Source organism: Pelophylax lessonae (genome assembly GCF_965119305.1).
Source record: "Pelophylax lessonae genome assembly, chromosome: 3".
Lineage (NCBI taxonomy): Eukaryota > Metazoa > Chordata > Amphibia > Anura > Ranidae > Pelophylax > Pelophylax lessonae.
This window is the reverse complement of record NC_138770.1, coordinates 81,848,178-81,874,782: the sequence shown is the minus strand read 5'-3', so window position 1 is coordinate 81,874,782 and position 26,605 is coordinate 81,848,178. Positions and strand designations below refer to the sequence as shown.

Genomic DNA, 26,605 nt, shown 5'->3' with positions numbered 1-26,605 from the left:
ATTAAAAAGCTCTGGCCACACCCTAGGGGCAGTCCCAGAGGGTATATCCTCTCTCTCTCTGCCTCAGCAAATCAGTTATGTGAAAAAGCAGTCTTTAGAGATTTTAACCCAACTCAAAAAACAGAGGGGCGGGGACTACGTCTGTCAATGAGCTAAGAGAAAAGGATTTTACGGTAAGATTTTACAAAAATCCATTTTTCTCTAGCGCTCATTGACAGACGTAGTCCTCGGTGATACACCACCTTCGGGACGTCCCAGAGCAGTATCACAACTGAGGGGTGGGAAAATGAAATCAAATCCCAATCTAGAAGGCCCAATCGGTGCCAACTAGAAGTTTACAATGCTCATCCTTAATGATGAGACTCAACAAAAAAAGAGAAATTTTTTTTTTTTTTTTTTTTTTTTTCAAACAGAAAAAAAAAAACCCTCGAGGTAGACCACCGGTCTCCTCAAATTGCGGCCTGCAAAACCTTGCGGCCAAATGAGGCATCCGCCGATGCCGTCACATCAATATTATAGAATTTTGTAAAGGTATGTACCGACGACCAGGTGGCCGCCTTACATACCTGGACCACTGACGCCTGATGGCGAAAGGCCCAGGAAGTACTGAGCGCTCGAGTGGAGTGCGCCCTAACAGGGAACGGAGGACTCTGACCCTTAATAGAATAAGCCTGTACCACCGTTTGTCTAATCCATTTGGCAATGGTCGCGGCAGATGCAGGCAAACCCTTTCTGGGGCCATCCGTGATCACAAAAAGTGAATCCGTCTTACGGAAAGATTCCGTAGCTTTCAGGTATACCCTGATTGCCCGAACCACATCTAAGGAATGCAACGCATGTTCCCGATGATGCTTGGGCTGAGGACACAAGGAAGGTAGTACAATATCTTCATTCAGATGAAAATCTGAAACCACCTTAGGAAGAAAAGATGGCTTAGGATGAAGTACTACCTTATCCCTATGAATCACTAGGTAAGGGGACTGGCATGATAATGCAGCCAGTTCTGACACCCTGCGAGCAGAAGTAATAGCCACCAAGAAGGCCACCTTCTGGGATAAAGTAAGCAAGGGAATCTCCCTGATGTTTTCAAAGGGAGGTTTCTGTAGAACCGACAAAACCAAATTAAGATCCCAGGGCGGTAAGGGCGCGCGGACTGGAGGAGCCAGGTGCCGCACCCCCTGGATGAAATTCCGCACCAAGGATTTGGTAGCTAAAGGCTTCTGAAAGAAGATTGCTAATGCTGAAACTTGACCCTTGATGGTGCTCAAGGCTAGCTTCTGCTCAACCCCTTGTTGCAAAAAGGCCAATATTCGAGTCACCGAAAAGGTGCGTGGAGGAAATCCTAAAGATTCGCACCACGCAATATAAGTCTTCCATGTGTGATAATAGACTTTGCTGGAAGTCGCTTTCCTTGCTTTAATAAGGGTAGGAATGACTGAAGTAGACAAACCTCTGTCCTTCAGTACCTGGGTCTCAATGGCCAGGCCATTAAACCCAGCGATTGGAAAGCATGATGGTAAATTGGTCCTTGAGACCACAGACACTCCCTGAGACGAAGTTCCCACGGAACGTCTACGACTAACATGTCCAAGTCGGCCAGGCCGGCTTGAGGAGGCCAGCCTAGAATTTCTAGGACCACTGGCGCTGATAGAATCTGAACCAGGCGTCCCTAGAGGTATCTGGCCCCGACCATCCGAGAAAGTCTGGTCGTTTTCTGTTCCCACACATTTATCAGATACCTGATAGTTATCAGGAAAGGTGATCTTTTCTGGTTGAACCTCAGGGACCGAAGTCACCCGACTAGAGGCTACTTGGCCTATCTGGTCAACCAGATCCGATTCCTGTGAGGTATCGGGACTAATCTTAGGAAAAGGTAAAGGAAAAGATCTATTCAGGGAACGGTAACTACCGCTTCCTGTAGTACTTAAATGTTGGAAGGGAAGAATCGCACCGGTAGTAATGGTTGATGCTCGATCTAATGTCCTGAATACCGGTGAAAACGTCCCCCCACCCTGAAACCGGGTGGGGGCGCACCTTCAGGCTGTGTACGCCTTTGCTTCGGGTTTGGCTGGGTTGGTCCTTTGCTTGTCCGACCAGCCCTTCTTGAACCCTCCTGGAGGAGTCTTGCCTTTCCCGCTAGTACCAGCCGGGCGCCCTTTATGGGCGGTAAAGAAAGGTCCTCGCTTGTTGCGAGGTCCCTTAGCTTTAGCAGCCTGTGGCAAAAAAGTGCTCTTGCCCCCAGTGGCATCCTTAATGATTTCATCTAGGTTGGCCCCAAATAGACGATTCCCCTGAAAGGGGAGATTTGTCAAGGTCTTTTTGGAACCTAGGTCAGCTGACCAGCATTTTAACCACAGCACACGTCTGAGGATCACCGCTGACTTAGATGCATGCCCTAATAAGGGAGTAGTGTCCAAGGCTGCATCACAGATAAACTGTAGCCCTTGTATAATCTGTTCCATCAAATCAGATGTCTCCTGGGGAATATCTTTTCCCCTAAGATCTTGGCGTACCATTTTCGCCCATTCTGTAAGTGTCTGGGAAACTAGACCAATAACAATTACTGGTCTAAATGCTGACCCTATCAGAGAGAAGATGGTGCGGGACTCTGCTTCCATCTTTCGATCCACCGGATCCTTAAAGGACGAAGTGTCCTCCACTGGAATAACCGTGGCTTTATTCAGCCTGGAAATAGGTGGATCCACCACTGGTGGTACCGTCCATTTCTTAATGATGGATTCCTCAAACGGATAGCGTCTAGCAATACGCTTGGAAATAGTAAAGGTACATTTAGAATGCTCCCATTCTCCTTTAATCTGATTACCGAAACATTTAGGTACAGGAAAAACCTTCACCGTTTTGATGGGCTTATTAGTACCAAAAGGAATCTCTGTTTCAGTTGCCTCTGCCGGTAAAGCCTCAAGTTTTAAGGTTTCCTGCACTGCCACAACTAGTGCGTCCACCAATGCTTCTTCCTGAATTATAGCAGGAGAAGAAGCGTCCTCCTCACTGTCTGAGGGGGCTTTACCTGGGATAACAGCCCTTGCAGAGGAACCTGCAACTGCAGTGACCATCTCTGAATCAGAGTCAGAGGTGTCAGATAATATAGGGGTAGGCGGGGGTCGCTTCCTTGACCCCCGTCCCTGACAGGCCGCCTCCACCCGAGCCACCATAGACTCCAAAATTGCTGTAAATGACTCTATACTCTGTGCACCGGCGGGTCCCGTGGCCCCCTCGAGGGAAACAGGTGGGGGAATATGTGTGGCAGGGTCCATGATAATTCCAGTCACTTCATGGATAATATAATTCAAAAATAAAAAACTTTTTTTTTTTTTTTTTTCTTTTCAGACCCCCAGCGCCACAAAAGCCCCTTAGTGTTACCTGCTAGGGATCCCTATCGAACGAGAGAGAGAGAGAGAGATAGACCCCCAGGCTCACCACTTGATGCTCAGAGTTTAACTGCAACAGGTTACAGCGCTGTCTTGACAAACAGGAAGTCTTTTGGCTGGCTGCCCAGGAAGAAAGGAGGCGGCTCCGCCCCTCTGCACGCCTTCCGGCGCCTCCCCCAAGCTCCACGAGGTGTTTGGATCACCTCAAACATGGCCGCCCCCATGCTGGAGACACGAGGCTACGCCAAAATGGCGGCTCGTGCGATCCAGCAAAAAAAAAGGCGGCGGCCTGTACTGAATAGCGGTGTGCTGCAGGGCACACAACACTCTCTCTGCATGGGGATATGACGTGGTTGGCGGTACCAACCCTGGCGGACCGCATGGCCATTCGGGAGGCCTGCTAATAGCTGGAGATCTGATTAGGAAGGCAGTCTACATGTCCGTGGCTTCTGACTGGTAGGTAGCTTATTCTTAACACCGTAAGATTCCCAGAATGCCACAGATTACATCTTTTTAACATGTATACAATTAGATTGTTAGCTCCCAAACCAAGCCTCCTGGCTTTTTGCACATAAAATCACACTCAAAGTAGGAGGATCTGTGTCATGTTATAGGATAGAGAGGGACTCTATCTTACCATACAGAGAGGGGCCCGCGTTCACCACAAGACCAGTCAGGGGAAAAGGGGGAACATACTACTCACCATACCGGAACCAGGCGGGCACCAACTCCTGACAGTACCCCTCTCCACCGGGGCGGGAGGGCTGTCGACCGATACGGACGCCGTGACTCATGGTCTTTGGCGTTTCAGCGAGACGTTTAACTCGCGTGGACAGTCCTTTAATGGGACTTTGTCGCGGCCGACCCAGCGCGGAGCTATGGCCTGCACGCGCTCGTAGGCTGAACTGGGGTGACCACCGGATCTCAACATCCAGCCCGTCGCCCAGTTCAGCTTTCTTGCTTGAAGATCTCACAGGAACACTGGAGAAAAAAAGCTGTCTAAAAAATCCTTTAAGAAAAAATTCTTGCCAGGACCTAAGATCCCAGCAAGGTATCTAGGTCCTTACTCCTAACTAGACAGAAAATAACTGATTTGCTGAGGCAGAGAGAGAGAGGATATACCCTCTGGGACTGCCCCTAGGGTGTGGCCAGAGCTTTTTAATTTCCTGTCTAGTCCTGCTCCTGTGGAGGCAACATAACCCGAAGGTGGTGTATCACCGAGGACTACGTCTGTCAATGAGCGCTAGAGAAAAACTGTTTTTGAAAAACTCAGTATATCTCCACTTACAACTATAGACGTGAAAGATTTTATTTAAAAAAAAAAAAAAAAAAAAAAAAAAAGGGAAGAAGTTTGTTGTCATCCAATTCATGCTGCTGCAAATCTGTTGGATCAAAGATTCAAAGGGGCAAACATAAGTGATGATGACACTGCTACTGCATTTGACTGGATCACAAAACAAGCATCACATTAAGGATTTTATGTTAGGAAGGTACTTTCAAATGTTGCAGAATATAGGACATCTTCAGGGATTTGGTCCAGGAATGCAATCTGGGATTCTGCCAAACATGTTCCTCCTGCAACATGGTGGCAAGGTCTTTGCACAACACAGCCTCTGACTCCTATTGCTTCTCGCCTTCTTCAGATACCTCCATCTTCTGCAGCATGTGAAAGAATCTGGTCTATGTTTGGAAACACTCACACTAAGTCAAGAAATAAACTAACATGTGAAAGGGTAGAGAAGCTTGTTTTGATCCGGGCAAACCTTCAGTTTTTAGAAGTTCCTAATTGTGATGACGGACAAAAAAAAAGAGTAGCTGCAGAAGCAGAGACGGATACTGACAATTTCAGCTCAGAAAATGATTCTGATTAAATGTCCATTGAAATTCTCTTCTTAATACTCCCCCCCCCCCCCCCCCCATCTTCAATTCTTTTTAGAAGAATAGGGTTTTTATATTTAATATTGTGGAGAGGAAATATGAAAAATTGTTACTTTTGGTTTTGAAAATGGTTTTGTGGAGGCTTTTTGGCTGTTCAATATAAACTAGTAAGCAGTTCAGGAGATTGTTGCTCCCTTTGTTACAAATATTCTAAAAAAAGTAAATTCTGTTTGTGATAATTGTTTGGCTACACTATATTTTTAATATGCTAGTTGTGATAATTTTATGTCAAGTCAAATTGTCCATAATCATATTTTATGTTCCTAAAGTAACAGAAGGACTTTCAATGTTAAAAGTGCTAATGTAGCATTTTTTCAATTTTTCCGAAATGTCCATTTATTCCCCCCAAAAAACGGGGAAAACTTTATTCTGAGCTTCAAAACTTCCGGAAATTTTACATCTCTAGGCACACCTGTACACTTTTTTTCAAATAAATCCCTTGTGTCATGCGATTAAGTAAAACCAATGCTAGAATGCGTTATTGGAGCCAAGATGGAGCCTGCTCTACATGCAGGATTTCAAATTACCTGGACAGCTTAACAAACAGAAGGAGAGATGGTTTTGCAATTCTGCGGCATCATTTGACCCACCTCCACCTGAGTCCAGGTCGTCCAGAACCCGACCTCAGTCTGTGACTGTACAATGACAAGTTCAATGGTGTCACTCTGCTCTTTCAGCATGCTTCATGTCAGCACACATACTGATTGACCCCTTGTGCTGACTTTTCCTCTCACACTTCAGCCCCACTGTACAGGGACTGTAAGAGGCTGAAACAATTTCACATTCAAGCACTAAGGCCTCTTTCACACGGAGCAGACCGTATTGCGATCCGCTCCGGCACTTTTTTTTCACGGACACGGATAACATTTGTGTCATCCGGTCCGTATGTCCGCATATCATCCCATCTGTTTGCGGATGATATACGGACAGAATGTATGTCTATGGGATTGCGGATGTCAGCGGATGACACCGCTGACATCCGATTTTGCGTCCTTTCCGTTTTTTAAATGGAAGAAAAAATAGGGTTCTGTTCCGTTGCAAATAACGGAACAGAATTGAAAGGACGCAAATCGGATGTCAGCGGATGGTCGAGACAGACAAAGCCTGATCGCCTGAATCTCCAGGATGTTGATCGGCAGACTGGACTCCTCTTGAGCCCAAATACCTTGGGCCGAGTACACAGCCAAGATATCACCACCTGGACAGACTGGCATACGTGGTGATGACAATCCAATTCCGGGAAGAAAGGATTTTCCTAGACGGAAGCGCCGGGGAGCGGAGCCAACATAACAGTCTCCCTCGAACCCCGACTCAACATGATCAGATTGTCCCATAACTGTGGATCCTTGTTCTATTTGGACAGAATCTCCCTTGGCAGAATTCTGGTATTGAACTGAGCAAACTGAACCGCCTCGCAGGCGACAACCGATGGTTGGACAACAGGAGCCAAACCGCATCCTGTAGCTTCAGATGTTTCGCCTGAGGAAGAAACCCCCTGGCCGACGCCGAGTCCAGGGTCAGACCCAAGTAGTCCAGCTTGGTGGATGGAGTCAATGCTGAGTTCTGAAAATTTAGCGACCATCCGAGCTCCTGTAGAGTTCCCACAGTAACGTCCAAGTCGGCTTCTAGAGCCGAGGAAGACTGCACGCAGAAGCAGATTGTCCAGGTAACCAAGTTTTGCGATCCCTTTCTGCCGTAACAAGACCAGAACTAGGGCCAAAACCTTTGAACATCCAAGGAGCTGAGGAGAGACCAAAAGCTAACGCCACAAATTGATAGTGCTCCTCGCCCATGGCAAAATAAAGAAAAAGCTGATGCCCGACATTTATTGGAATTTGAAGGTAAGCATCCTTGAGAGCAATATAAGCCAGAAGAACCCCTTGATGAAGGAAAGCTACTACCATGCAGATGGACTCCATCCGAAATTTCTGAACCCGAACAAAGTGGTTCAGAGCCTTGAGATCCAAGATCGGACGAACCATGCCATCCTTCCTAGAGACTGTAAACAGATTTGAATAAACCTTGAAAACGTCCTGACTCTGGATCCAGCACAATGAGTCTTTGTGTTAACGGGTCCTGCACTGCCCCATAGAGGCCCTGTAGCTGATCGTGAGACAAGCGCAAGTTGGAAGGAAAGAACCTTGCAGGAGGCAAGGACCAAAACACGATCTTGTAACCGAACCAACTCGTGGACCCATCTGTCCTGAATTTGCAAGGTCCACGGATCCGGAAAAAGGCAAAGACATCCCTCCACCCCAGATGCGGGTTAGAGCACCCCTTCAGGCTGGGGAAGGCTTGTCTGCGGAACCAGAAGTGCCCGCTTTTGACTTACCCTTCCAGGGTCTCTTGGAGCCTCCCGCAAAATTACGGGTTGATCTCGAACCCTTTCCCTGCGATCCAGACATAAGAAAGCCACGAAGAACCACGTTTATGACGAGGTTCCTTAACCTTAGCAACCTGCGAAAGTACTAATCGCCTGTAAGGCCCTTAATAATACCTTCCATAGAGGTACCGAACAGACGACTACAAAAGGTAGGCCAGTCAGCACCTCTTTTTAGAAGCCTGGTCAGCCGAGCAGTAGTTCAACCAAATCATGGATCAAAGATTTACCGCCATCACAGATACCCTACCAGCAATGGGGCCGCATTCAAAGATGCATCACAAATGTATCCCCTGTATCAACTGATCCGCCAGCTCAGGAGGCTCCCTTTCAGATCCTGGCATAAAACTTTATTCCATTCAGTTAAGGTCTGGGATACCAAGGTGATAGCAAACACCGGCCTCAACATTGAACCATCCACGGTGAAAAGATACCAGACCAGAGCCTCCGCTCTCTTGTCCAAGGGATCCTACAGGATGGAGAATCCTCTTCCGGCAAAAGCGTAGCCTTATTTAACCTGGAAACCTGAGAGTCCACCGACGCTGGAACCGTAATTTTCTTCAGGAGAGACTCCTCAAAGGGATATCTCCTAGCTAAGCGCTTAGGTATTCCAATCATGCGTTTTGGAGAACACCACTGATTAGTGACAATCCCGTCAAAATAGGCAGGAAAGGGGGAACATCTGTCACCTTGGAAGATTTGCGGGTGTCAAACAGTTTGACACCCCCGTTGCTGACTCAGCATTAGCTGAGTCCCCAACTTTAAAGTTTCCTGTACTGACAATTAGCAGCGACTTTTCAAGCGTGGCTGCGGAGGAGGATGACTCGTCTTCACTGTTAAAGCATTCAGCCTGCGTGGACACAGACCAAGTGGGCCGACTCTTGTCCGCGGCAGCCAAATCCACCTCAGACTGAAAAAGCAGGAGGATACAGGTGAGGGCGGGGGCGCTTCTTGCTAGGCCTTGTTGAAAGCCCATATCTACCTTGGATACAAGGAGCTGCAAGGCTGCCGTCATGGCCGCCAGGGCAGACAGAACCAGAGGGTCCCGCTGCTTCCAGGAGCAGGTCAGGTGGGGATATACTTTACAGAAGCTCCATTGCCAACAAAGGGTTAATCTGAGCCATGCAAAACAAAAAATTATATATATTTTTTACAAAAAAGGGGAACCCCCCGCGCACCACAAGAATCAGCGCACCTGTGGCGCTGTATAGGAATAGAGTAAGGATCGTATACCCCCAGAGATTCATCACCCCAGAGCTGGAGAGCACCAAACAGCCTGCCACACTGATGGAAAAAGAGGAAGCGCCGACACTAACACTAGAGGCCCCCACAGCACATCACCGCATTCAGACTACAAGAAAATGGCCGCTATTCTCCATGGGAAACCAAAAATATGGCCGCTGGACTACACAAACATGGTTGCCGAAGCCGGAAATGCAGCATCCACAGCAAAACGGCGGCGCCACGCAACCCGGTATCCCAGGGAAGAGGCATCCACCAGAAAGGAACCCCCCCCGCAGCACCAAGGTAAAGGCACCCCCGAAAAAGGGAACCGACAGCAGCACCCACCCACCAGACAAGCCCCCTACCTAAATACACCCATGCCACCCAAAAAGGCGCTAAGGGGGGGGGGGGGGGGTGGACAGGGGAAAGTGAGGACAACCTACGCAGGGGGAACCCTGCTGTGAAGATGGGGAAAAAACGTGAAGGGGATAAAGGACACAAGAGGGGGCCTACCATCCCCAGGGAGGGCCTGCAACCACCCCAACAATTCCGAAAGAAAGGAGGGGGGGGGGGGGAACACTACGGCACCAGGTGGGCGCCACTCCCAGCAGTCCACCGCACCATTAAGAATGGGGGTGCTGTGGCTTGAGGTACACTGACTCTGATCGTAACCAGGGCTATGCAACCTCGCGAGGTGTTTCGCTCGCTGGCCAGCCCCCATCCAGAGGGGGTATTTCACTACAGTCAAGTGATGGCACCCCTTCAGGCAGATGAGGGCTTGTCTGTGGGTCTAGAGCAGTGTTTCTCAACTCCGGTTCTCAGGGCACACTAACAGGCCAGATTTTAATACCTTGGGGAGATGCAGACTAGAATACTGCAATCACTGAGCAGCAAATTATATCACCTGTGATGTATTTCAGTTTTCTTGCAAACCTGGCTTGTTAGTGTGCCCTGAGGACCGGAGTTGAGAAACACTGGTCTAGAGGGACCGGCCCTCAGCTTACCAGACCACAGCCTCTTTGAACCTCCTGAGGGGGTTCGAACTGGTTTCGATGATCCCTTGTCCTGAGATCTTGAGGAATGAAAGGGCCACTTGTGAGCCGGGAAGAAAGGGAGACGTTTGCGATGAGACTCCTTGCTCCTGGTAGCCTGCGTGAAAAGCATACTCTTCCCCTCCCCCCTTCCTGTAAGACCATTAATGATCTCATCCATGGAAGCTCTGAACAGATGATCTCCTAGAAAAGGGAGATCAGACAGGACCTTCTTGGAAGCCTGGTCCGCAGACCAGTATTTGAGCCATATCATGCGCAGAAGGATCACCGCTGTTACAGATACCCTGCAAATTAAGGGAGCCGCATCCAATGAGGCATCACAGATGAACTGTAACCCCTGGACCAACTGGTCAGCCAGCTCAGCAAAGTTAGGGGGAATCTGTTCCCCATTCAAAATCCTGGTGCAAAAGCTTTGCCCATACCGTTAATGTCTGGGAAACCAAAGTTAGGGTAAACACCGGTCTAAGGATGGAACCGGCCATGGTAAAAAAAGGTGTCAGACCAGAGATTCAGCTCTCTTGTCAAAAGCGTCTTTAAAAAGAGAGAGTCCTCCACCGGGAGAAGGGTGGCTTTATTTTACCTGGAAACCTGAGAATCCACCATAGGCAGGACTATTTTTTTTCTTAACAGGGACTCTTCAAAAGGATACCTTCTAGCAAAAAGCTTAGGCACCTCGACAGGGCATTTAGGGAAACCCCACTGACTCGCAACAATCGTGTAAAAAAAGGTGGGAAATGGGAAAACCTTTGCCTCCTTTGAGGATCTGCAGGTACCGAATTGTACCAGAGTCTGACACAACAGCAGCTGCGTCCTCCAGTTTGAACGTTTCCCGCACAGGTACAATCAATGCATCCACTAGCGCTTTTTCATGCGCAGTGGTAGTGGAAGAGGAATCATCTTTACTATCTGACAACTCAGGGTGCGTGGACGCAGACCCAGTAGGGTCACTTGCATCCGTGGTGACCAGGTCAACTTCAGAATCTGAGAAGACAGGATGCAGGTGAAGGCGGGGATGCTTTTTGCCTGTCCTGTGTTGCAGTAACATATCTACCCTGGACACTAGTGACTCTAGGACAGCCGTCAGAGCAGACAAGTGGACTGGGACCCAAAGGGCCCCTACAGCCTCAGAGGGGGGTCAGGCCGTTAGACATGTTTCAGGGACTCCATGGGTTAACCTAGGGGACCAGTAGCAAAAAAGAAAAAAAAAAAACTGCTAAAAAAAACCCCACCGCTGCACAAGCGACACCAAAGTCCAGGCAGACAAAATTTGCTGCTATAGAAGAGGGAGGTGTTTTGCACCCACAGAGACTCACCACCACCGACTCATAATAGAGCAGAACTCAAGGCTGCACAGGTATCAGAGAAGAAGGCAATCCAGGAAGTAACATTAGAGGCCCACTGCCAAATCACCAATCCATAGGCTTCAAAAACATGGCCGCCGCTTTACATCAATAGGAAACTAAGAAAATGGCCAGACTACACCAACATCGCTGCAGATACCTGTAGCAGCCATCCACGGCAAAATGGCGGCTACATGCGGCACCCACGCAGCCCCTGGGACCCCCAGAAACAAAAGATCAGTAAGGAGGGGCCCTGGTAGGAGCTCCACCAGGAGCATCCCCCCAAAAACCGTAGTTTTAGCAGCCGTCTTTTTGCCCTCCTGGCCCCTATCGCCTGCTCAGCACCCCCACACAGACATAACATGTATGGCCAGCCCAGAAGGAGAGGTGGGGGGGGGAGAGCTAGGTTTGGGTGAATGAGGGGTGGTCCACAGGGGGGCCCAGATAAATGAGGGAGGACACAATGTGGGAAGGAAGGGAATCCGGGGGTTAGACTGTTCCTGGGAGGGGCCCACATCCACCCAAAAAGGCCACCAGTGGTAGTGGGAGACCCTACTTACCATACCATGGAAACCGGGTGAACATCACTCCAGAGACCACCGCACCATCGGAATGGGGGGTGCTGCAGGCCAGAGGTGTGCTGCGACTCAGGTCGTGACCAGGTCTATGCGCCCTCACGAGATGCTTAACTCGCCGGCCAGCCCCCGCCCAGTGGGGCTATTTCGCTGGCCAACCTAGCACGGAGCGGAAGTCAGGTTGTGCTCGCTTGCCGGACTGGGTAGACCATAAGGATCTAGAATATCCAGTCCGTCGCCCAGTCCAGCAGTTGATTGTAGTTCTCACAAGAACAGAAAACAAGAGGAAAAAGACAAAAGAGATCCCAGCAAAGAACTAGGTCTTTACTTCTGACTAGGCAGAAAAAATGTAATGCCTATAGCAGGAAGTGGGAGTATACCCCCTTTGACTGCCCCATAGACGTGGTAAAGCTTTTTCCTGCCAAGTGTCCTACTCCTGTAGGGGGCAGCATAACCAATGGTCAAGAAAATTCTGGAGCTGTGTCATTCAATGAACGATAGAGAAAATTACAAATTTGGTTTATGTACAGCGTAGCATGATGCGCAATAGTCAGTTTAAGTAAAGCAGTGCCGTATTGTGCTGTTACACCAATATGTAAAATATAATATACAGTAAACCCCCCTCCATTGCGGGGGTTACGTTCCGGACCCAGCCGCGAAGTGAGAATCCGCGAAATAGAAAAAAACCTATTAAAATGCATTGTAGGCATGTTTTTTTACTGTCACTGTACGTGACAAAGCATTTTAAGGTCTTTAACCACTTTACCACTAGAGGATTTTGCTGTCTTACGTCTGGGCCACTTTTTGCGATTCGGCGCTGTGCGACTTTAACTGAAAATTGCGCGGTCGTGCGACGCCGTACCCAAACAAAATTTACGTCCTTTTTTTTCCCCACAAACAGAGCTTTCTTTTGGTGGCATTTGATCACCTGTGCGATTTTTACTTTTTGCGCTAAACAAAAAAAAGTGTAAATTCTGAAAAAACAACAATATTTTTCACATTTTTTTTATATGAAATTCCCCCCCAAAAAAATGTAAAAATCAAATTTTTAAATTTTTGGCCACCTTTGTTTTCTGCTACCTATGTTTGGTAAAAAAAATCACAATAAGCGTATTTTGATTGGTTTGCGCAAAAGTTATTGCGTTTACTAACAAAGGGAAAGATTTGTCATGTTTGGTGTTTTTTTTTTTTTTTAACGCGTAATGGCGGCGATCTGAGATTTTTTTTGCGGGACTGCGACACTGCGGCGGACAGATCGGACCCTTGACTGACATTTGACACTTTTGGGGGTACCAGTGACATTACTGCAGTAATCAGTGCTATATATATGCACTGTTACTGTAAAAATGACACTGGCAGGGAAGGGGTTAACTTTATTGGAGAGGGAGGGGTTAATATATGCCTGGTGCTTACTGACGTATGTGGGGGGAGGTGACTGAGTGACACAAGCACAGATCCAGGGTTCAGCTATGCTGAACCCTGCCTGTCACTTAGGAGATCCACCCGCTTGTGTTTACACAAGCAGGCGGATCTCCACACTAGATCCCCGACGATCGGGGAAGAGCGGCGGCGATCGCCGCTGCTCCTCCCCTGGCCCGACTCCCACTGTGACTGAATACAGCGCCGAGAAAGGGGAGTGTCTGACGACGTAGTACTACGTCGTCAGACAATAACGAGCCACTTTGCCGCAGTAATATTACTGCAGGCAGACGTAAAGTGGTTAAACACACTTTTAAAACAATAGAAACTCATTTAAACACATAAAAGATACTGAGAGACATAGCAAGAGCTATGGAAAACACAAAAATTTCATTTTTAATGATTTATATAGTAAAATAACATTACAAAACATTACAAAATATACCGGGACCGCAAAAACTGAACCGCGATGGAGCGGGGGTTTACTGTAATGCATAGTTGTGGTAATGTCATAATTGGTTTTCTACTGCCATCTTGTGGTTGTTTCGGTTGTTGCACTTGCTTTGTCTTTCCCTTCTGTGTTCCTTCCTGTCCCCTCCCATTTAGGATGTATTTCCTGTTCCTGCTTTTTATGCTTGTGGGAATAGAGATGGCCACATCTGTCTAGACCTTTATACAATCTGCTTGCATCCGGGAACACATTACCATGTTTTGACCTGCAGATACCATCCTTCAATCATCTGCCACATTTTGTTGTCTGCTATACCTACTGCTTGTAATAAAACCTATGTGAATGGAAAGAAAAAGTTCAGCTATCTGATAACTGTCTGCGGTGATTGTATCTGCTTATACAGGCCAGGAATAGATCTCAGCAAGGGATAAGTCACTATTACAATTGGAGTCAGAATACGTATAGTAAAAAAATGGCTTGGTCATGAATGAGGGTAAATCTTCCAGAGGTCAAGTGGTTAATGACATTAGTACCAGAGCTGCATTAATATTTTAGTTCAGCTTTAACCTAGTCTAAACAAAATCAGTACACCATCATTGCTATGCTTCATGTGCATCATGGCCATGCCATGTGGCAAGGAGCGGGGAGGGCAAAACTCAAAATCTCAGGCAGCGATAAAAACCTGACAGGCTCTAGCCCTTTCCAGTACCTCCAAAATGAAAAAAGGTCATAAGTTACACTTGTCACGCAAACTGACCTTGGATGGAGCCACTCGTTCGGACATCATGGATGAGAAAACCAGAAAGGAAGACGAGTGCTACGAGGCAGAGCCGGAACCAGGGGAAGCCTTGGCCCTTCATCTTCTGCAGCAGAGCCTAAAATTAGAGCTGCATTAGACCATACATAGTGTGTTCAAGAAATTGTAAAAAAAATACACAAGTCTATGCCATGAAGACGTCATGTCTCTTACATATGACTTCAGATCTACATACCAAGTACATTTTAGTTTACTGTCCAAAAAAAATAAATGAAATACACTATGCTGCACAGAGATTTTCATTAGCCATTTACCTGGTCATGGGGAGGGGGGGCGGAAAAAAATTACACTAGCCCTGCAGTTTTTGAGAACAGCCCGCATATCAGAAGTACTGTGGTGTACTACCCAGCATAAAGAAAATAATTGATTTGTTAAGTACAGTTCCGCAATCTGGCCATGAATTACACCCGAGCAGATGTAACATGTATTAACACATGACAACTTACCAAAATCTCCATGCCTGGAGTTCTGCTTAAGTTGTTATAATGGGTAAAAAAGTTAGGTCCCCTGTTAGACTGGAGGGCAACAAAAACCTATTTGCTGAAGAGACCTTCCCTCATTTCCTGTCACTGTATCTAAACGTAATTGTCTTCAATGGAATATTATATATAATGCCCCAAAGGTGAGCTGCATGCACTGCAGCTGCTTAGTGTCTATGTTTTAACATTCAGATTTCCACATACGCTTTCTGTGTAACATGGAAATTTGAATTAAAAAAATGGATTTTTGTAAGAACTTACCATAAAATCCTTTTCTCTGAAGTCCATTGACAGACGCAGCTCTTATGCTTCTTATACCATAGGGTTATGCTGCTCCCTTACAGGAGTAGTACTAGGCAGTAAAAAATTCAGACACGCCTACAGGGGCTGTCCTTCACGGCATAACCCAACACACACTGCCACAAGCCAGTTTCCTAGCAAGAAATGAAAAAGACGACAAACCATCCTCAGAGGGAGCGGGTGCTGCGTCTGTCAATGGACTTCAGAGAAAAGGATTTTACGGTTAAATTTTTACAAAAATCTAGTTCTCTATCGTCCATTGACAGACGCAGCTCTTATACGTCTTTTACCATAGGGACGTCCCAAAGCAGTGTAGGCATGAAGGGTGGGAAGAACTGAACAAAAAAAAAAAAAAAAAACACACGTAATATTTTTTTCAAAGGCTAAATGTAGCCAACTGGGTAACAAAGCTCAACCAGGAACAGGAGCTTAACCATGGAAGGCAAATATAAACCCCTGAAAGAGAAGAACAAGTCTCTTTAAACAGCAGCCTGCAAAACCTTGCGGCCAAAGGATGCATCTGAAGATGCCAGCAAATCTACCTTGTAGAATTTTGTAAAAGTATGCACGGACGACCAAGTCGCCGCCTTACACACTTGAGTAAGAGGCCTGATGATGAAAAACCCAAAAGGCACTCAGCGCTCTGGTAGGATGTGCTGTCACAGGGAAAGGAGGAACCAGAACCTTTAATGAATAAGCCTGTATAACAGTCTGCCTAGTCCATCTGGATATAGTCTGAGCAGACGCAGCCAACCCTCAGTAAGGACAAAAAAAATAAATAAAATCTGATTTCCTAAAGGACTTTGGTCAACCGGTAAATCCTGATCACCCAAACCATATAGTTGGCAATTTCCTTGGGATGCTTAGGCTTAGGGACAGAGTGAAGGCAAAACAAGGTCTTCATTTAAATGAAAATCAGACACCACCATAGGAAAAAAAAACGGATTAGGTCAGGGAATCTCATCTTCTATTATCTCTGTGGACACCAAATAAAGCGGACAGGGAAGTGCCGCCAACTCAGAAACTCTGCAAGCAGAAGTAATAGCCACCAAAAAGGCAACCTTCTGATATAACAAAGGCAGAGATATGTCCCTATATTCTCAAAAAGAGACTTTTGAAGAAAAGCCAAAACCAAAACGACAAATCCCACTGAAGAAAGGGGCAACGTCTCGGAGGAGCCATATGACACACCCCTTGAACAAAAGTGCAAATTAAGGTATTCGCAGCCAAACGGGCGTGGAAGTACATCGCTAAAAGCCGACACTTGGCCCTTGATCATGCCCAAGGCCAGCCATTACTCAACTTATTTCTGCCAGAAAGCCAAGACCCTAGCCACCGAAAAAAGGCAAGGGTGCAATTTTTGCGATTGACACCATGAAAGATACATCTTCCACGTGCAATGATAAATCTTTCTGGAAGTCGCTGTTCTAGCCCTCAGCAGGGTAGGAAGCCGACAGCTCTCAGCACCTGGCCTTCAACAGCCATGCCGTTAAAGCCTGCGACCGTAAAGGAGTATGGGGGATCGGCCCGAGACAGCAGGCCCTCCCCTCAAAGGCAACCGCCAGGGAGGCACGATGACCATCTTTACCAGGTCTGCGCACCAAGACCGACGAGGCCAGCCTGGAGCTACCAGAATAACCGGAACATTCTCCACCACCATCCTATGGAGCGAAGGCATAAATCCTCCGGTACTGGCTCCGAGGAGCTTCTAATGCGTATGTAAATAGTAAATAAAACCGGCGCTTAATCACCCCCAATATGTATAAAAATCACAGTAATAAATATGAATACACATATAAGAACAAGCAAAGCAACAGCAAATCAATGTAAATAGGTGAACAGTAATGTGCACAATGACAATAAGTGAAAATAAATAGATGAAATAAATATAAAAAGTGATGAATAAACACAAAATTTATGCTGAAATAGTATCAAAAAGTGATAAGGTGCATAATGCAAAAATTGTGTATAATAACCACAATAATATAACGTGATGAAGAAGGATCACTGAGAAAGGATGTAGTGAAAGTGAACTCAAAGTGCACTGTGCTATAAAAGGGTCCAATAAATGAGAAAAAAAAAAAAAAAAAAAAGAGAAATTGGTCTGAACGCACCTAAAGTGATAATAGTGCACAATATAGATGATCACAGTGGTAAACAGTGACAATTTGATAAATAATCAAGATATAAACAATAACGCCCATATAAAAAATAAATAGTTTGGGTGAAAGTATAAAAAAGAAAAAATGAACGAAGATAAAAAACGTTGAAAAATGGTCATCAGTTCATAAAGAACAAAAAAGTTCATAGAGAAAGTGCTGGTGAAGAAATATTGCCGAAAGTGCAGGAAACTCCTACGGTGCGGGAAACGAATTACGCTGTGGTGGTGAGCTAAAATCCATAAAAGAGTGAAATGGCGCTCACCTCCAAGACACTCTAAATGAGTGTTTGTACCAAAGGTAACAAGGTCTCCACTGTAGGGATAGGGGTCCAGTGATGGTTCCTTTAAGACAGACTATGTCCTTATTGGAAAGCCAGCATCAAAGCAAAGGGTGAAATCCTAAGTAGGGTTTGGAGCTCAAACCAACGATAAAAAGGAGGCACCTTATGGTGTAGTACGTTTAAAAAAAACGGAATTTTTGTAAAATCTTACCGTAAAATTCCTTTCTCTGAGTCCTCTGACAGTCGCCGCCCCCTCCAAGTCCTCACCAATGGGTATTGACCTTTGCTCCGTAGGAGTAGCTAGGCAACAAGAATTGTTAATACAAAAGCTTTTAGCATAGACACACCCCTAGGGGCTGTCCCCTCAGTCAATACCTCCCTGCAACAGCATTCCCAACTCAGTTTGGTAGCATAGCAGTAAGAGTACACAAAAACCCCAAAAGAGGGGCGGGGGGCGGCGACTGTCGGAGGATTCAGAGAAAGGAATTTTACGGTAAGATTTTACAAAAATTCAGTTTTCTCTTACGTCCTCCGACAGTCGCCGCCCCCTCCAAGTCCTCACCAATGGGACGTCCTAAAGCAGTGTAGACATGAGGGGTGGGAGACGCAACCGTAGAAAAAGGCAACGCAGTACCCACATCAGAGACAGGAACCTTACCACAGTAAGAGAACCCAACTGGGCAACAGGAAAAAACGTGCTCAACAGGAGCAACAACCCAGGAAAACAAGTAACATAGGGGTAAAACACCCCAACAACCAAGGGCCCGCAAAACAAGGGTCCCTAGGAAACTGCCGCACTGAGAACTTTACGGCCAAAGGAGGCATCAGCCGATGCCTGAACATCCACCTTATAGAACTTCGAGAAGGTGTGAACGGACGACCAAGTCGCCGCCTTACACACCTGGGCCACAGAAGCCTGATGACGGTAAGCCCAAGACGTACTCAAAGACCTGGTAGAGTGCGCCTTCACAGGGAAGGGAGGAACCTTCCCCTTCAAGGCATAGGCTTGCTCAATGATCTGTCTGATCCATTTGGCGATGGTCGCAGCCGACGCCGCCATGCCCTTCCGAGGTCCCTCAGGAAGGACAAAGAGGGAATCCGACTTGCGAAAAGATTTAGTGGACGACAGGTAAACCCTGATCGCCCGGACAACATCCAAGGAATGTAAGGCAACCTCCTTCGGATGCTTAGGCTTCTCGCAGAGCGAAGGCAAGACAATGTCTTCATTTAGGTGGAATTCCGAAATCCTTTTCGGAAGAAAAGATGGGTTAGGCCGCAGGACCACCTTATCCTTGTGAACCACCAGGTAGGGAGAATTGCAGGACAAAGCCGCCAGCTCCGACACCCTGCGAGCCGAAGTGATCGCCACCAAAAAGGCAACCTTCTTGAATAACAGACAACGAGATCTCCCTGATCTTCTCAAAGGGAGCCTGTTGCAACACGGACAGAACCAAGTTCAAGTCCCATGGAGGTAAAGGGTCCCTCCTAGGAGGGGCCAAATGACGCACCCCCTGAACAAAGGTGCCAACCGATGAATTAGATGCCACAGGGCGTTGAAAGAGAACGGCCAGAGCAGAAATCTGACCCTTAATCGTGGCCAACGCCAAACGCTGGTCCACGCCTGTTTGAAGGAAAGCCAACACTCTCGACACCGAGTATGAGCGAGGGGAACACCCCCTGGACTCACACCAGGCAAAATACGCTTTCCTAGTACGGTAGTAAATTTTTCCCGAAGAGGCTTTTCTAGCCTTGATCAAAGTGGGAATGACCTCAGGGGAGAGACCCCTATCCTTCAGGACCTGGCTTTCAAACAGCCAGGCCGTTAAAGCCAGCGACTGTAAAGCAGGATGGAATATCGGTCCTTGAGACAGAAGATCTTCTCGAAGTGGCAGACGCCATGGAGCGTCGACCGCCAGATTTACGAGGTCTGCGTACCAAGACCGGCGAGGCCAGTCCGGCGCTACCAGAATCACCGTGTGCGGTTCCGAGGCTAACCTGCGAAGAAGCCTGGACAGCAGTTGAATCGGTGGAAAGGCATACATCAGACGATACTGATGCCAGGGCGCCACTAACGCATCCGAGGCGTCTGCCCGAGGATCGCGCGTCCGTGCCACGAACCTTTCCACCTTGTTCAGACGAGACGCGAACAGGTCCACATCCGGGAAACCCCACTTCGCGCACAACATCTGGAAAACATCCGGGTGAAGGGACCATTCTCCCTGGTCCAGGGTCTGGCGACTCAGATAATCCGCCTGCCAGTTCTCCACCCCCAAAATGTGAACTGCCGTTATCGCCGGGACGTGCGTCTCGGCCCAAGACAGAATGTCGGCTACCTCCCGAGCCGCTCGGGCACTCCTGGTGCCCCCTTGGTGGTTGATGTAGGCCACCGCGGTGGCATTGTCCGTCTGAACCCGAACTGGACGGCCCCGAAGCCGGTCCGTCCATCTCAGAAGGCAAAGCTTTATCGCTCTCAATTCCAGAATGTTGATCGGAAGGGAGGACTCCCCCTCCGACCAAGTTCCCTGGGCGGACAGAACGCCCAGGACACCACCCCAGCCCGACAGGCTGGCATCCGTGGTGAGTACCGTCCATGATAATGGATGAAAAGACTTGCCCCCCGACACCGCCGGGGACTGGAGCCACCACAGAAGATCCCTTCTGGTGTCGTGGCTCAACGATATCCGCAGATCCAGGGATTGCGGTCACCCGTCCCACTCGGCCAGAATCTCCGCTTGGAGACCCCGCGTGTGAAACTGGGCAAAAGGGATCGCCTCGAACGACGAGACCATTAAACCCAGACATCTCATGCACGGAGAGACGAATGTCGGTTGTCCCTGAGGGACCTGACCTCGTCCTGAAGAGTCCGAAGCTTGTCCTCCGGCAGGAAGACCTTCGCTTGGACAGAGTCCAGAATCATCCCCAGATAGGGAAGACGAACCAAAGGACACAGAGTCTACTTCGGAATGTTGATAGTCCAACCGAACTCCTGCAGTGTCCGCATCGTGGTGGACAGGTCGGTCACCAGGCTCTGACTGGCGTTCGACCGCATCAGGATATCGTCCAGATACCCCAAGACAGCAATGCCCTGTGCTCGCAACAGGGCCAGAACCGGCGCCAGCACTTTGGTAAAAACCCGCGGAGCCGAAGCGAGACCGAAAGGTAACGCCACGAATTGGTAGTGATCCTCCGCAATGGCGAATCGAAGGTACCTCTGGTGACCCTCGAAAATGGGGATGTGTAGGTACGCATCCTTCAGATCGATGGAGGCCATGAATTCTCCCGGACTCCGGGCAGCCACCACTGAGCGCAGGGATTCCATGCGAAACTTGCGAACCCGCACAAAGCGGTTCAGAGCCTTCAAGTCCAGAATCGGACGCACTTTGCCCTCCTTTCTGGGCACAGTGAACAGATTGGAGTAAAACCCCTGAAATCTGTCCCGATGAGGCACCGAGAACACCACCCCCTGGGCCCGCAGGTCCCGTAGCGCCAGGTGCAAATCCTGCAAACACTCCGGAGACAGCTGAAGATTCAAGGGAAAAAATCTGCCCGCCGGCCGAGAGAGAAATTCGATCTTGTAACCAGATCGAACGAACGATTTCCTGAACCCATCTGTCCCGAACGCGGGCCAGCCAAGGCTGTAGGAAACCGCGCAGACGTCCCCCCCACCCCAGAAACGGGTGAGGGCGTCCCTTCAGGCGGAAGTGGAATGGGAAGTTGAACCGGACTGGCCGGACTTCTGCTTCCCCGCCCACGGCTTCTTTTGGGAGCCTTGGCCCTTGAAGGGCTTGCCCTTGGACTGCGACCGAAAGGCACGAAAGGACCCCGGAGGGGGCCTAGACGAAGAATTCCGTTTACCATGGAAAGACTTATTCTTGAAAGACTGGGGCAGGAGAGTACTCTTGCCCACCGTAACCCCTTTAATCAGGGTATCCAAAGCCTCGCCAAAAAGGCGAGACCCCGCGTAAGGAAAATCCGCCAGCGTCTTGCGAGAAGACTGGTCGACCGACCAATTCTTCAGCCAAATCACACGACGATTCAGAATCGCCACGCTGGACAGATGCGCAGCCAAGGGAGCTAAATTCAAGTCCGCATTGCACAAGTACATGACACCCTAATGGATCTGATCCACCATAGCCAACGTGGTAGGCGAAGCGGAATCAGCCGCCAAGGTGCGCCTGAGCATCTTGGTCCAATCAGCAACAGCCTGTGCCGCCATAATGGAAGCAAAAATAGGCTTCAGCATAGAACCAGCCACCATATAGGCATGACGGGCAAGAGACTCCATTCTCCTGTCCGTAGGGTCCCGGAAAACCGGGGTATCCTCAGAAGGCACCGCAGTAGCTTTGTTCAAAACGGCTACCGCGTGATCCACCGGAGGCGCCACACACCAACGCTCGTCGGTGGCCGGCGCAAACGGATAAAGCAGTTTAAACTTGTTGGGCACAGTAAAGGGCTTCTTTAAATTGCGCCACTGTTCATTAACCGTATGGTGAAATTCAGCAGGGCAGGGAAAAACCTGCGCTGATTTGCGAGCCCTCTGTGTTCCAAAAGAAGACACCCTAGCAGGAGGAGTAGGCTCATCCTCCAGGTGCAAGGTGTCCTTTATGGAAGCAATCAGCTCATTCATGAGTGCAAGCTCTTCAGGCGAGCCAGGGGGAGAAACATCAACCCCCTCTACCTCAGGCTCCCCCTCAGACCCCACAAGGTCCAAAGATGAGCGGGACCCCGACAAGGGCATGCCAGCCACAGCAGCCACATCGCCCTCTGAATCAGAGGAAATGGATAACCTGGCCCTTTTTGCGGATCGTTCAGCCAGCAGCATCTGCACCTGAGACACTAAGGAAGCCACTACAGTGGTCAGATCGGCCCCCTCGGGGGGTGCAGCAGCCCCCTGGTCCCCCACCAGGGCGGGGGGAAACGTGCTATCCTGAGAATCCATGCCCCAGTACAGAAAAGTATAAAGGTACTGGCCCTTTAATACCACGGCGAGCGCAGCCCACCGCACACTGCTGTATGCACTGACCCTGCAGAGATAGACAAAACTGAGCAAGGAATGACAGGACAAGAAGGTAAAAAACCTGGAGAGAGCACACCAGACTGCTGCCACCGATCGCTGTTCCCAGAGAAAGAGGAAGTGATGCAATGCTGGCTGACTGATATAGCCTTATTGAAGGCTCCAGCAAAATGGCCGCTCAGCCGGGGGAGAAGGCTACAATAAAATGGCGCCGCCATGTGCATGGACGAGTACCGCCCGCCAAAATGGCGGCGAATGGCGCCAAAACACGGCGCTGCACAGGGACAGGGCCGGTCACAGTATGCAGGCAAATAAAATGGCGGATCGCCGCAGCGACCGCCGCACACACACGTCTGCACACACACGTCTGCACACAAACTGCACCCAGAGCATAATAAACAGCAGAGCAGGATGCCCCAAAGGCCCACAGGCAGTGCAGCCACACAGGGATCTGACAGGGAGCCCGCAGTTACACAGACATGGAGGGTAATACACAGCCACAGACTGACACCCATACAGAAGGTCCCCACACAGAGGGTGCTTACCGTACCAGATGGCGTGGGGAGCCGTCTCCAGCGACAAACCGCTATCAGGGCAGACAGAGAGTTCCGCAGCCAGGACGCATGTGGACCGCAGTCATGGCGTCCAGTGAGGTAGCCACCTCACAGGCAGCATCCCTGCAGCGAACAGGGATGGGTCGTTCAATGTGCCAGGGTAAAACCTAAGCTGAACGCTCGATGGCAGGCTGGGGATCCATCTGGCTCTCAGCCCTGGAATCCAGGGCGGCCAGTCCGAGACCCAGCTCCGCATGATGATTCTTCATCAGAAGATCCCTAAGCTAAGCAAAATAACAGCTAGCAAGGAAAAGAGAAAAAAAAACACTTGAAATAAAATCAAATAAAGGGTAGAAGGCGGAGACTGAGCCCCAGCACAGGAAAGCCAGCCACTCCTAAGCTAAGCAAGATCAAACTGAGTTGGGAATGCTGGTGCAGGGAGGTATTGACTGAGGGAACAGCCCCTAGGGGTGTGTATGCTAAAAGCTTTTGTATTAACAATTCTTGTTGCCTAGCTACTCCTACGGAGCAAAGGTCAATACCCATTGGTGAGGACTTGGAGGGGGCGGCGACTGTCGGAGGACGTAAGAGAAACATTTATTTAAACATAAGCATAAAATAATGCACTCACATTTAGGATTAGTGTAAACAGCATATAGTTGCGTAGCAGCGGCAAGGCAGTGAAATCCAAGGACTTCCAGTCTCGGCCGAAGACCGAAAGTGACGTCAGACGCTTCTCCCGACACGTTGCGTCACAGCATGAACGTGACTTTCTCAAGGCAAGCATCTAACGCGTCTGTGGAGTCGGCCTGAGGATCTTGAGCTCTGGCCACGAACCTTTGCTCCTCTTTGTTGAGCCGAGACTCAAACAGGTCAACCTCCGGGGTCCCCCAACGGACATACAGGAGACTAAATACCTCTGGATGAAGGGACCATTCCCTGTGACTCAGGTAATCTGCTTGCCAATTCTCCACTCCCAGAATGTGAGCGGCGGAGAGAGCCGGAACCTATCCTTCCGCCCACATCAGAATCTCAGCTACCTCCACGGCTGTGGCTGAGACTCCTGTCGCCCAGACTCCCTGGGCACAGGGGTTGTCCAGCACCCTGCCCCAGCCCGACAGGCTGGCAATTGGTGACCATCATCCACATCAGCAGCAGAAAGGTATTGCCCTGACTCAGGGCAAGCGACTGAAGCCACCAACAAAGCGCTGACCTCATGAGTTTGCTCAAACTTATTCTGTCAAGGACTATAGATCCTTGTTCCGCTTGACAAGGACCTCCTTTTGCAGAGGCTTGGAATATAACTGAGCAAATGGGACCACCTCAAAAGGTCGACACCATCAGACTCAGGGCTCTCATGCATATCCATAGAGAAGAGAGATCGCTTTCCAGCAGCAACCGCATCTCTCCCTGCAACTTCAGAAGTTTGTCCCTGGAAAGAAAGACCCTCGCCACAGAGGAGTCCAGAGTAAGTCCCAGGTAATCCAGTCACACCGACGGGGGTCAGTGCAGATTTGAAGTTGATGATCCACCCGAACTCTTGAAGGGTCTGAACCGTGATTGACAGATCGCCCAACAAGGCTTGGTGAGAGTTTGCTCTCAACAGGAGATTGTTCAGATATCCTAAGATCGCAATCCCTCTTTTGCGCAATGCCAACACCGGGGCCAAAACCTTAGTAAAGACTCTGGGAGAGACCAAAGGGGTAAACACCGCAAACTGAAAGTGCTCCTCCGCCACCGCAAAATGGATACCTCTGGTGTCCCCACGCATATAGGGATGTGCAGATAAGCATCTTTGACGTCAATGGAGGCTAAAAAATCCCCCTGATCTAAAGATGCTACTACCAACCGAATGGATTCCATCCAAAACTATTGCATCCGCACAAAGTGATTCAGAGACTTGAGGTCCAAATTAGGACGCACCATGCCCTCTTTCCTGGGCACCGTGAACAGGTTTGAATAAAAACCTCAAAATGGGTCCTGTGAGGGAACCGACACAATCACTTCTTGTGCAAGGAGGTCTTGCACTGCCTCCCTTAGATCCTTCAAGCGATCTGGAGACAGACGAAGATTTGAGGGAAAGAGTCTGTCTGCGGCCGAGACTGAAATTCGAACTTGTACCCGAAACGAATCAGTTTGTGAACCCATTTGTCCCGGATCAAGGACATCCAGGGTTCCTGAAAGAAACGCAGACAACCCCCCACCCCAGAAAATGGGTGAAGGCGCCCCTTTATGCAGAAGAGGATTTGTCCGCCGAACCAGACTGACAGGCTTGGTCGGATCAGCCCAAGACCATTTTGCTCCCTCCAGAGGCCCTGAATGGTTTTCCCTGCTTGTGTCCCTGAGACACGAGGAAAAAAAAAACGCCTTTGGAGGATTGAAGAAGAGTACTCTTACCCCCCCGTTAAGCCTTTTATCAACTCGTCCAAGGAGTCTCCAAACAATCGATCACCCACAAAGGGGAGAGCTGTTAAGGCCTTCTTAGAAGCCTGGTCTGCCGGGGGCAGAGCCGGCGAGCGAGAGACATGACTGTGGGAGACCACAGCTCCTCACCATACGGATCCATCAGAGAAAACCACAACGGAATGGGGCACCGGACAAAGCAACAAACAGGCGCCGGACAACCTTGAGACCCTCCTGAGCATGCCGAGGAAGAGAAAGGAGAGGATTAGGCCCGGTAACATGACAGACTTCTTTTCTGCCTCTAGCAGGCCAAGCAGCCAAGATGGCGCCGGCGGCCCCCCGGGCTCTCCCTCACAGGAAAAGCACAATCTATCTTTCTGGATGGACAAACAATGCAGAGTAGCCTCCATTAATGCCCAGACCATGCAATCACAGCGCCAGGGTGATTTCAAGCCATCCCCAGGCCCTAACAGCCAAGCAAAATCTAAACAGAACATCTCACACAGGATTTGGAGGGATATCAGGAACTGCCATAGACGACACCCTGGAATTTCAGGACTCTATAGCCGATTTCCCCACTAGCAATCAACCTGTCATGGACTTTCTCCTAAAAGACATGTATCGCTCAGAACAGCTATACACACACATGCTGCAGCACATGAATCAGTGTAAACCTGAAGTTAATGCAGTGAGTGAAAGGGTATCCCATATAGAAACAAGATGGGAGAATTTCGATGATACGTTAAATGACATGGTGGATGCTCATAATGATCATAAGGATGACATAACATGGCTCAAGGCAAAAGTTGCAGACCTTGAGGATCGTTC

General features: G+C 48.9%; 1 protein-coding gene across 1 annotated transcript in view; it reads right to left on the bottom strand.

Annotated features, from left to right (window-relative positions):
- Positions 1-26,605, bottom strand: part of TMEM214 (transmembrane protein 214) — a 108,139-nt gene that overhangs the window by 30,932 nt on the left and 50,602 nt on the right. The window contains exon 11 of the mRNA XM_082249332.1: positions 14,526-14,643. Within this exon, the coding sequence (XP_082105458.1) occupies positions 14,526-14,643 (118 nt within the window). The remainder of the gene's footprint in view (positions 1-14,525; positions 14,644-26,605) is intronic.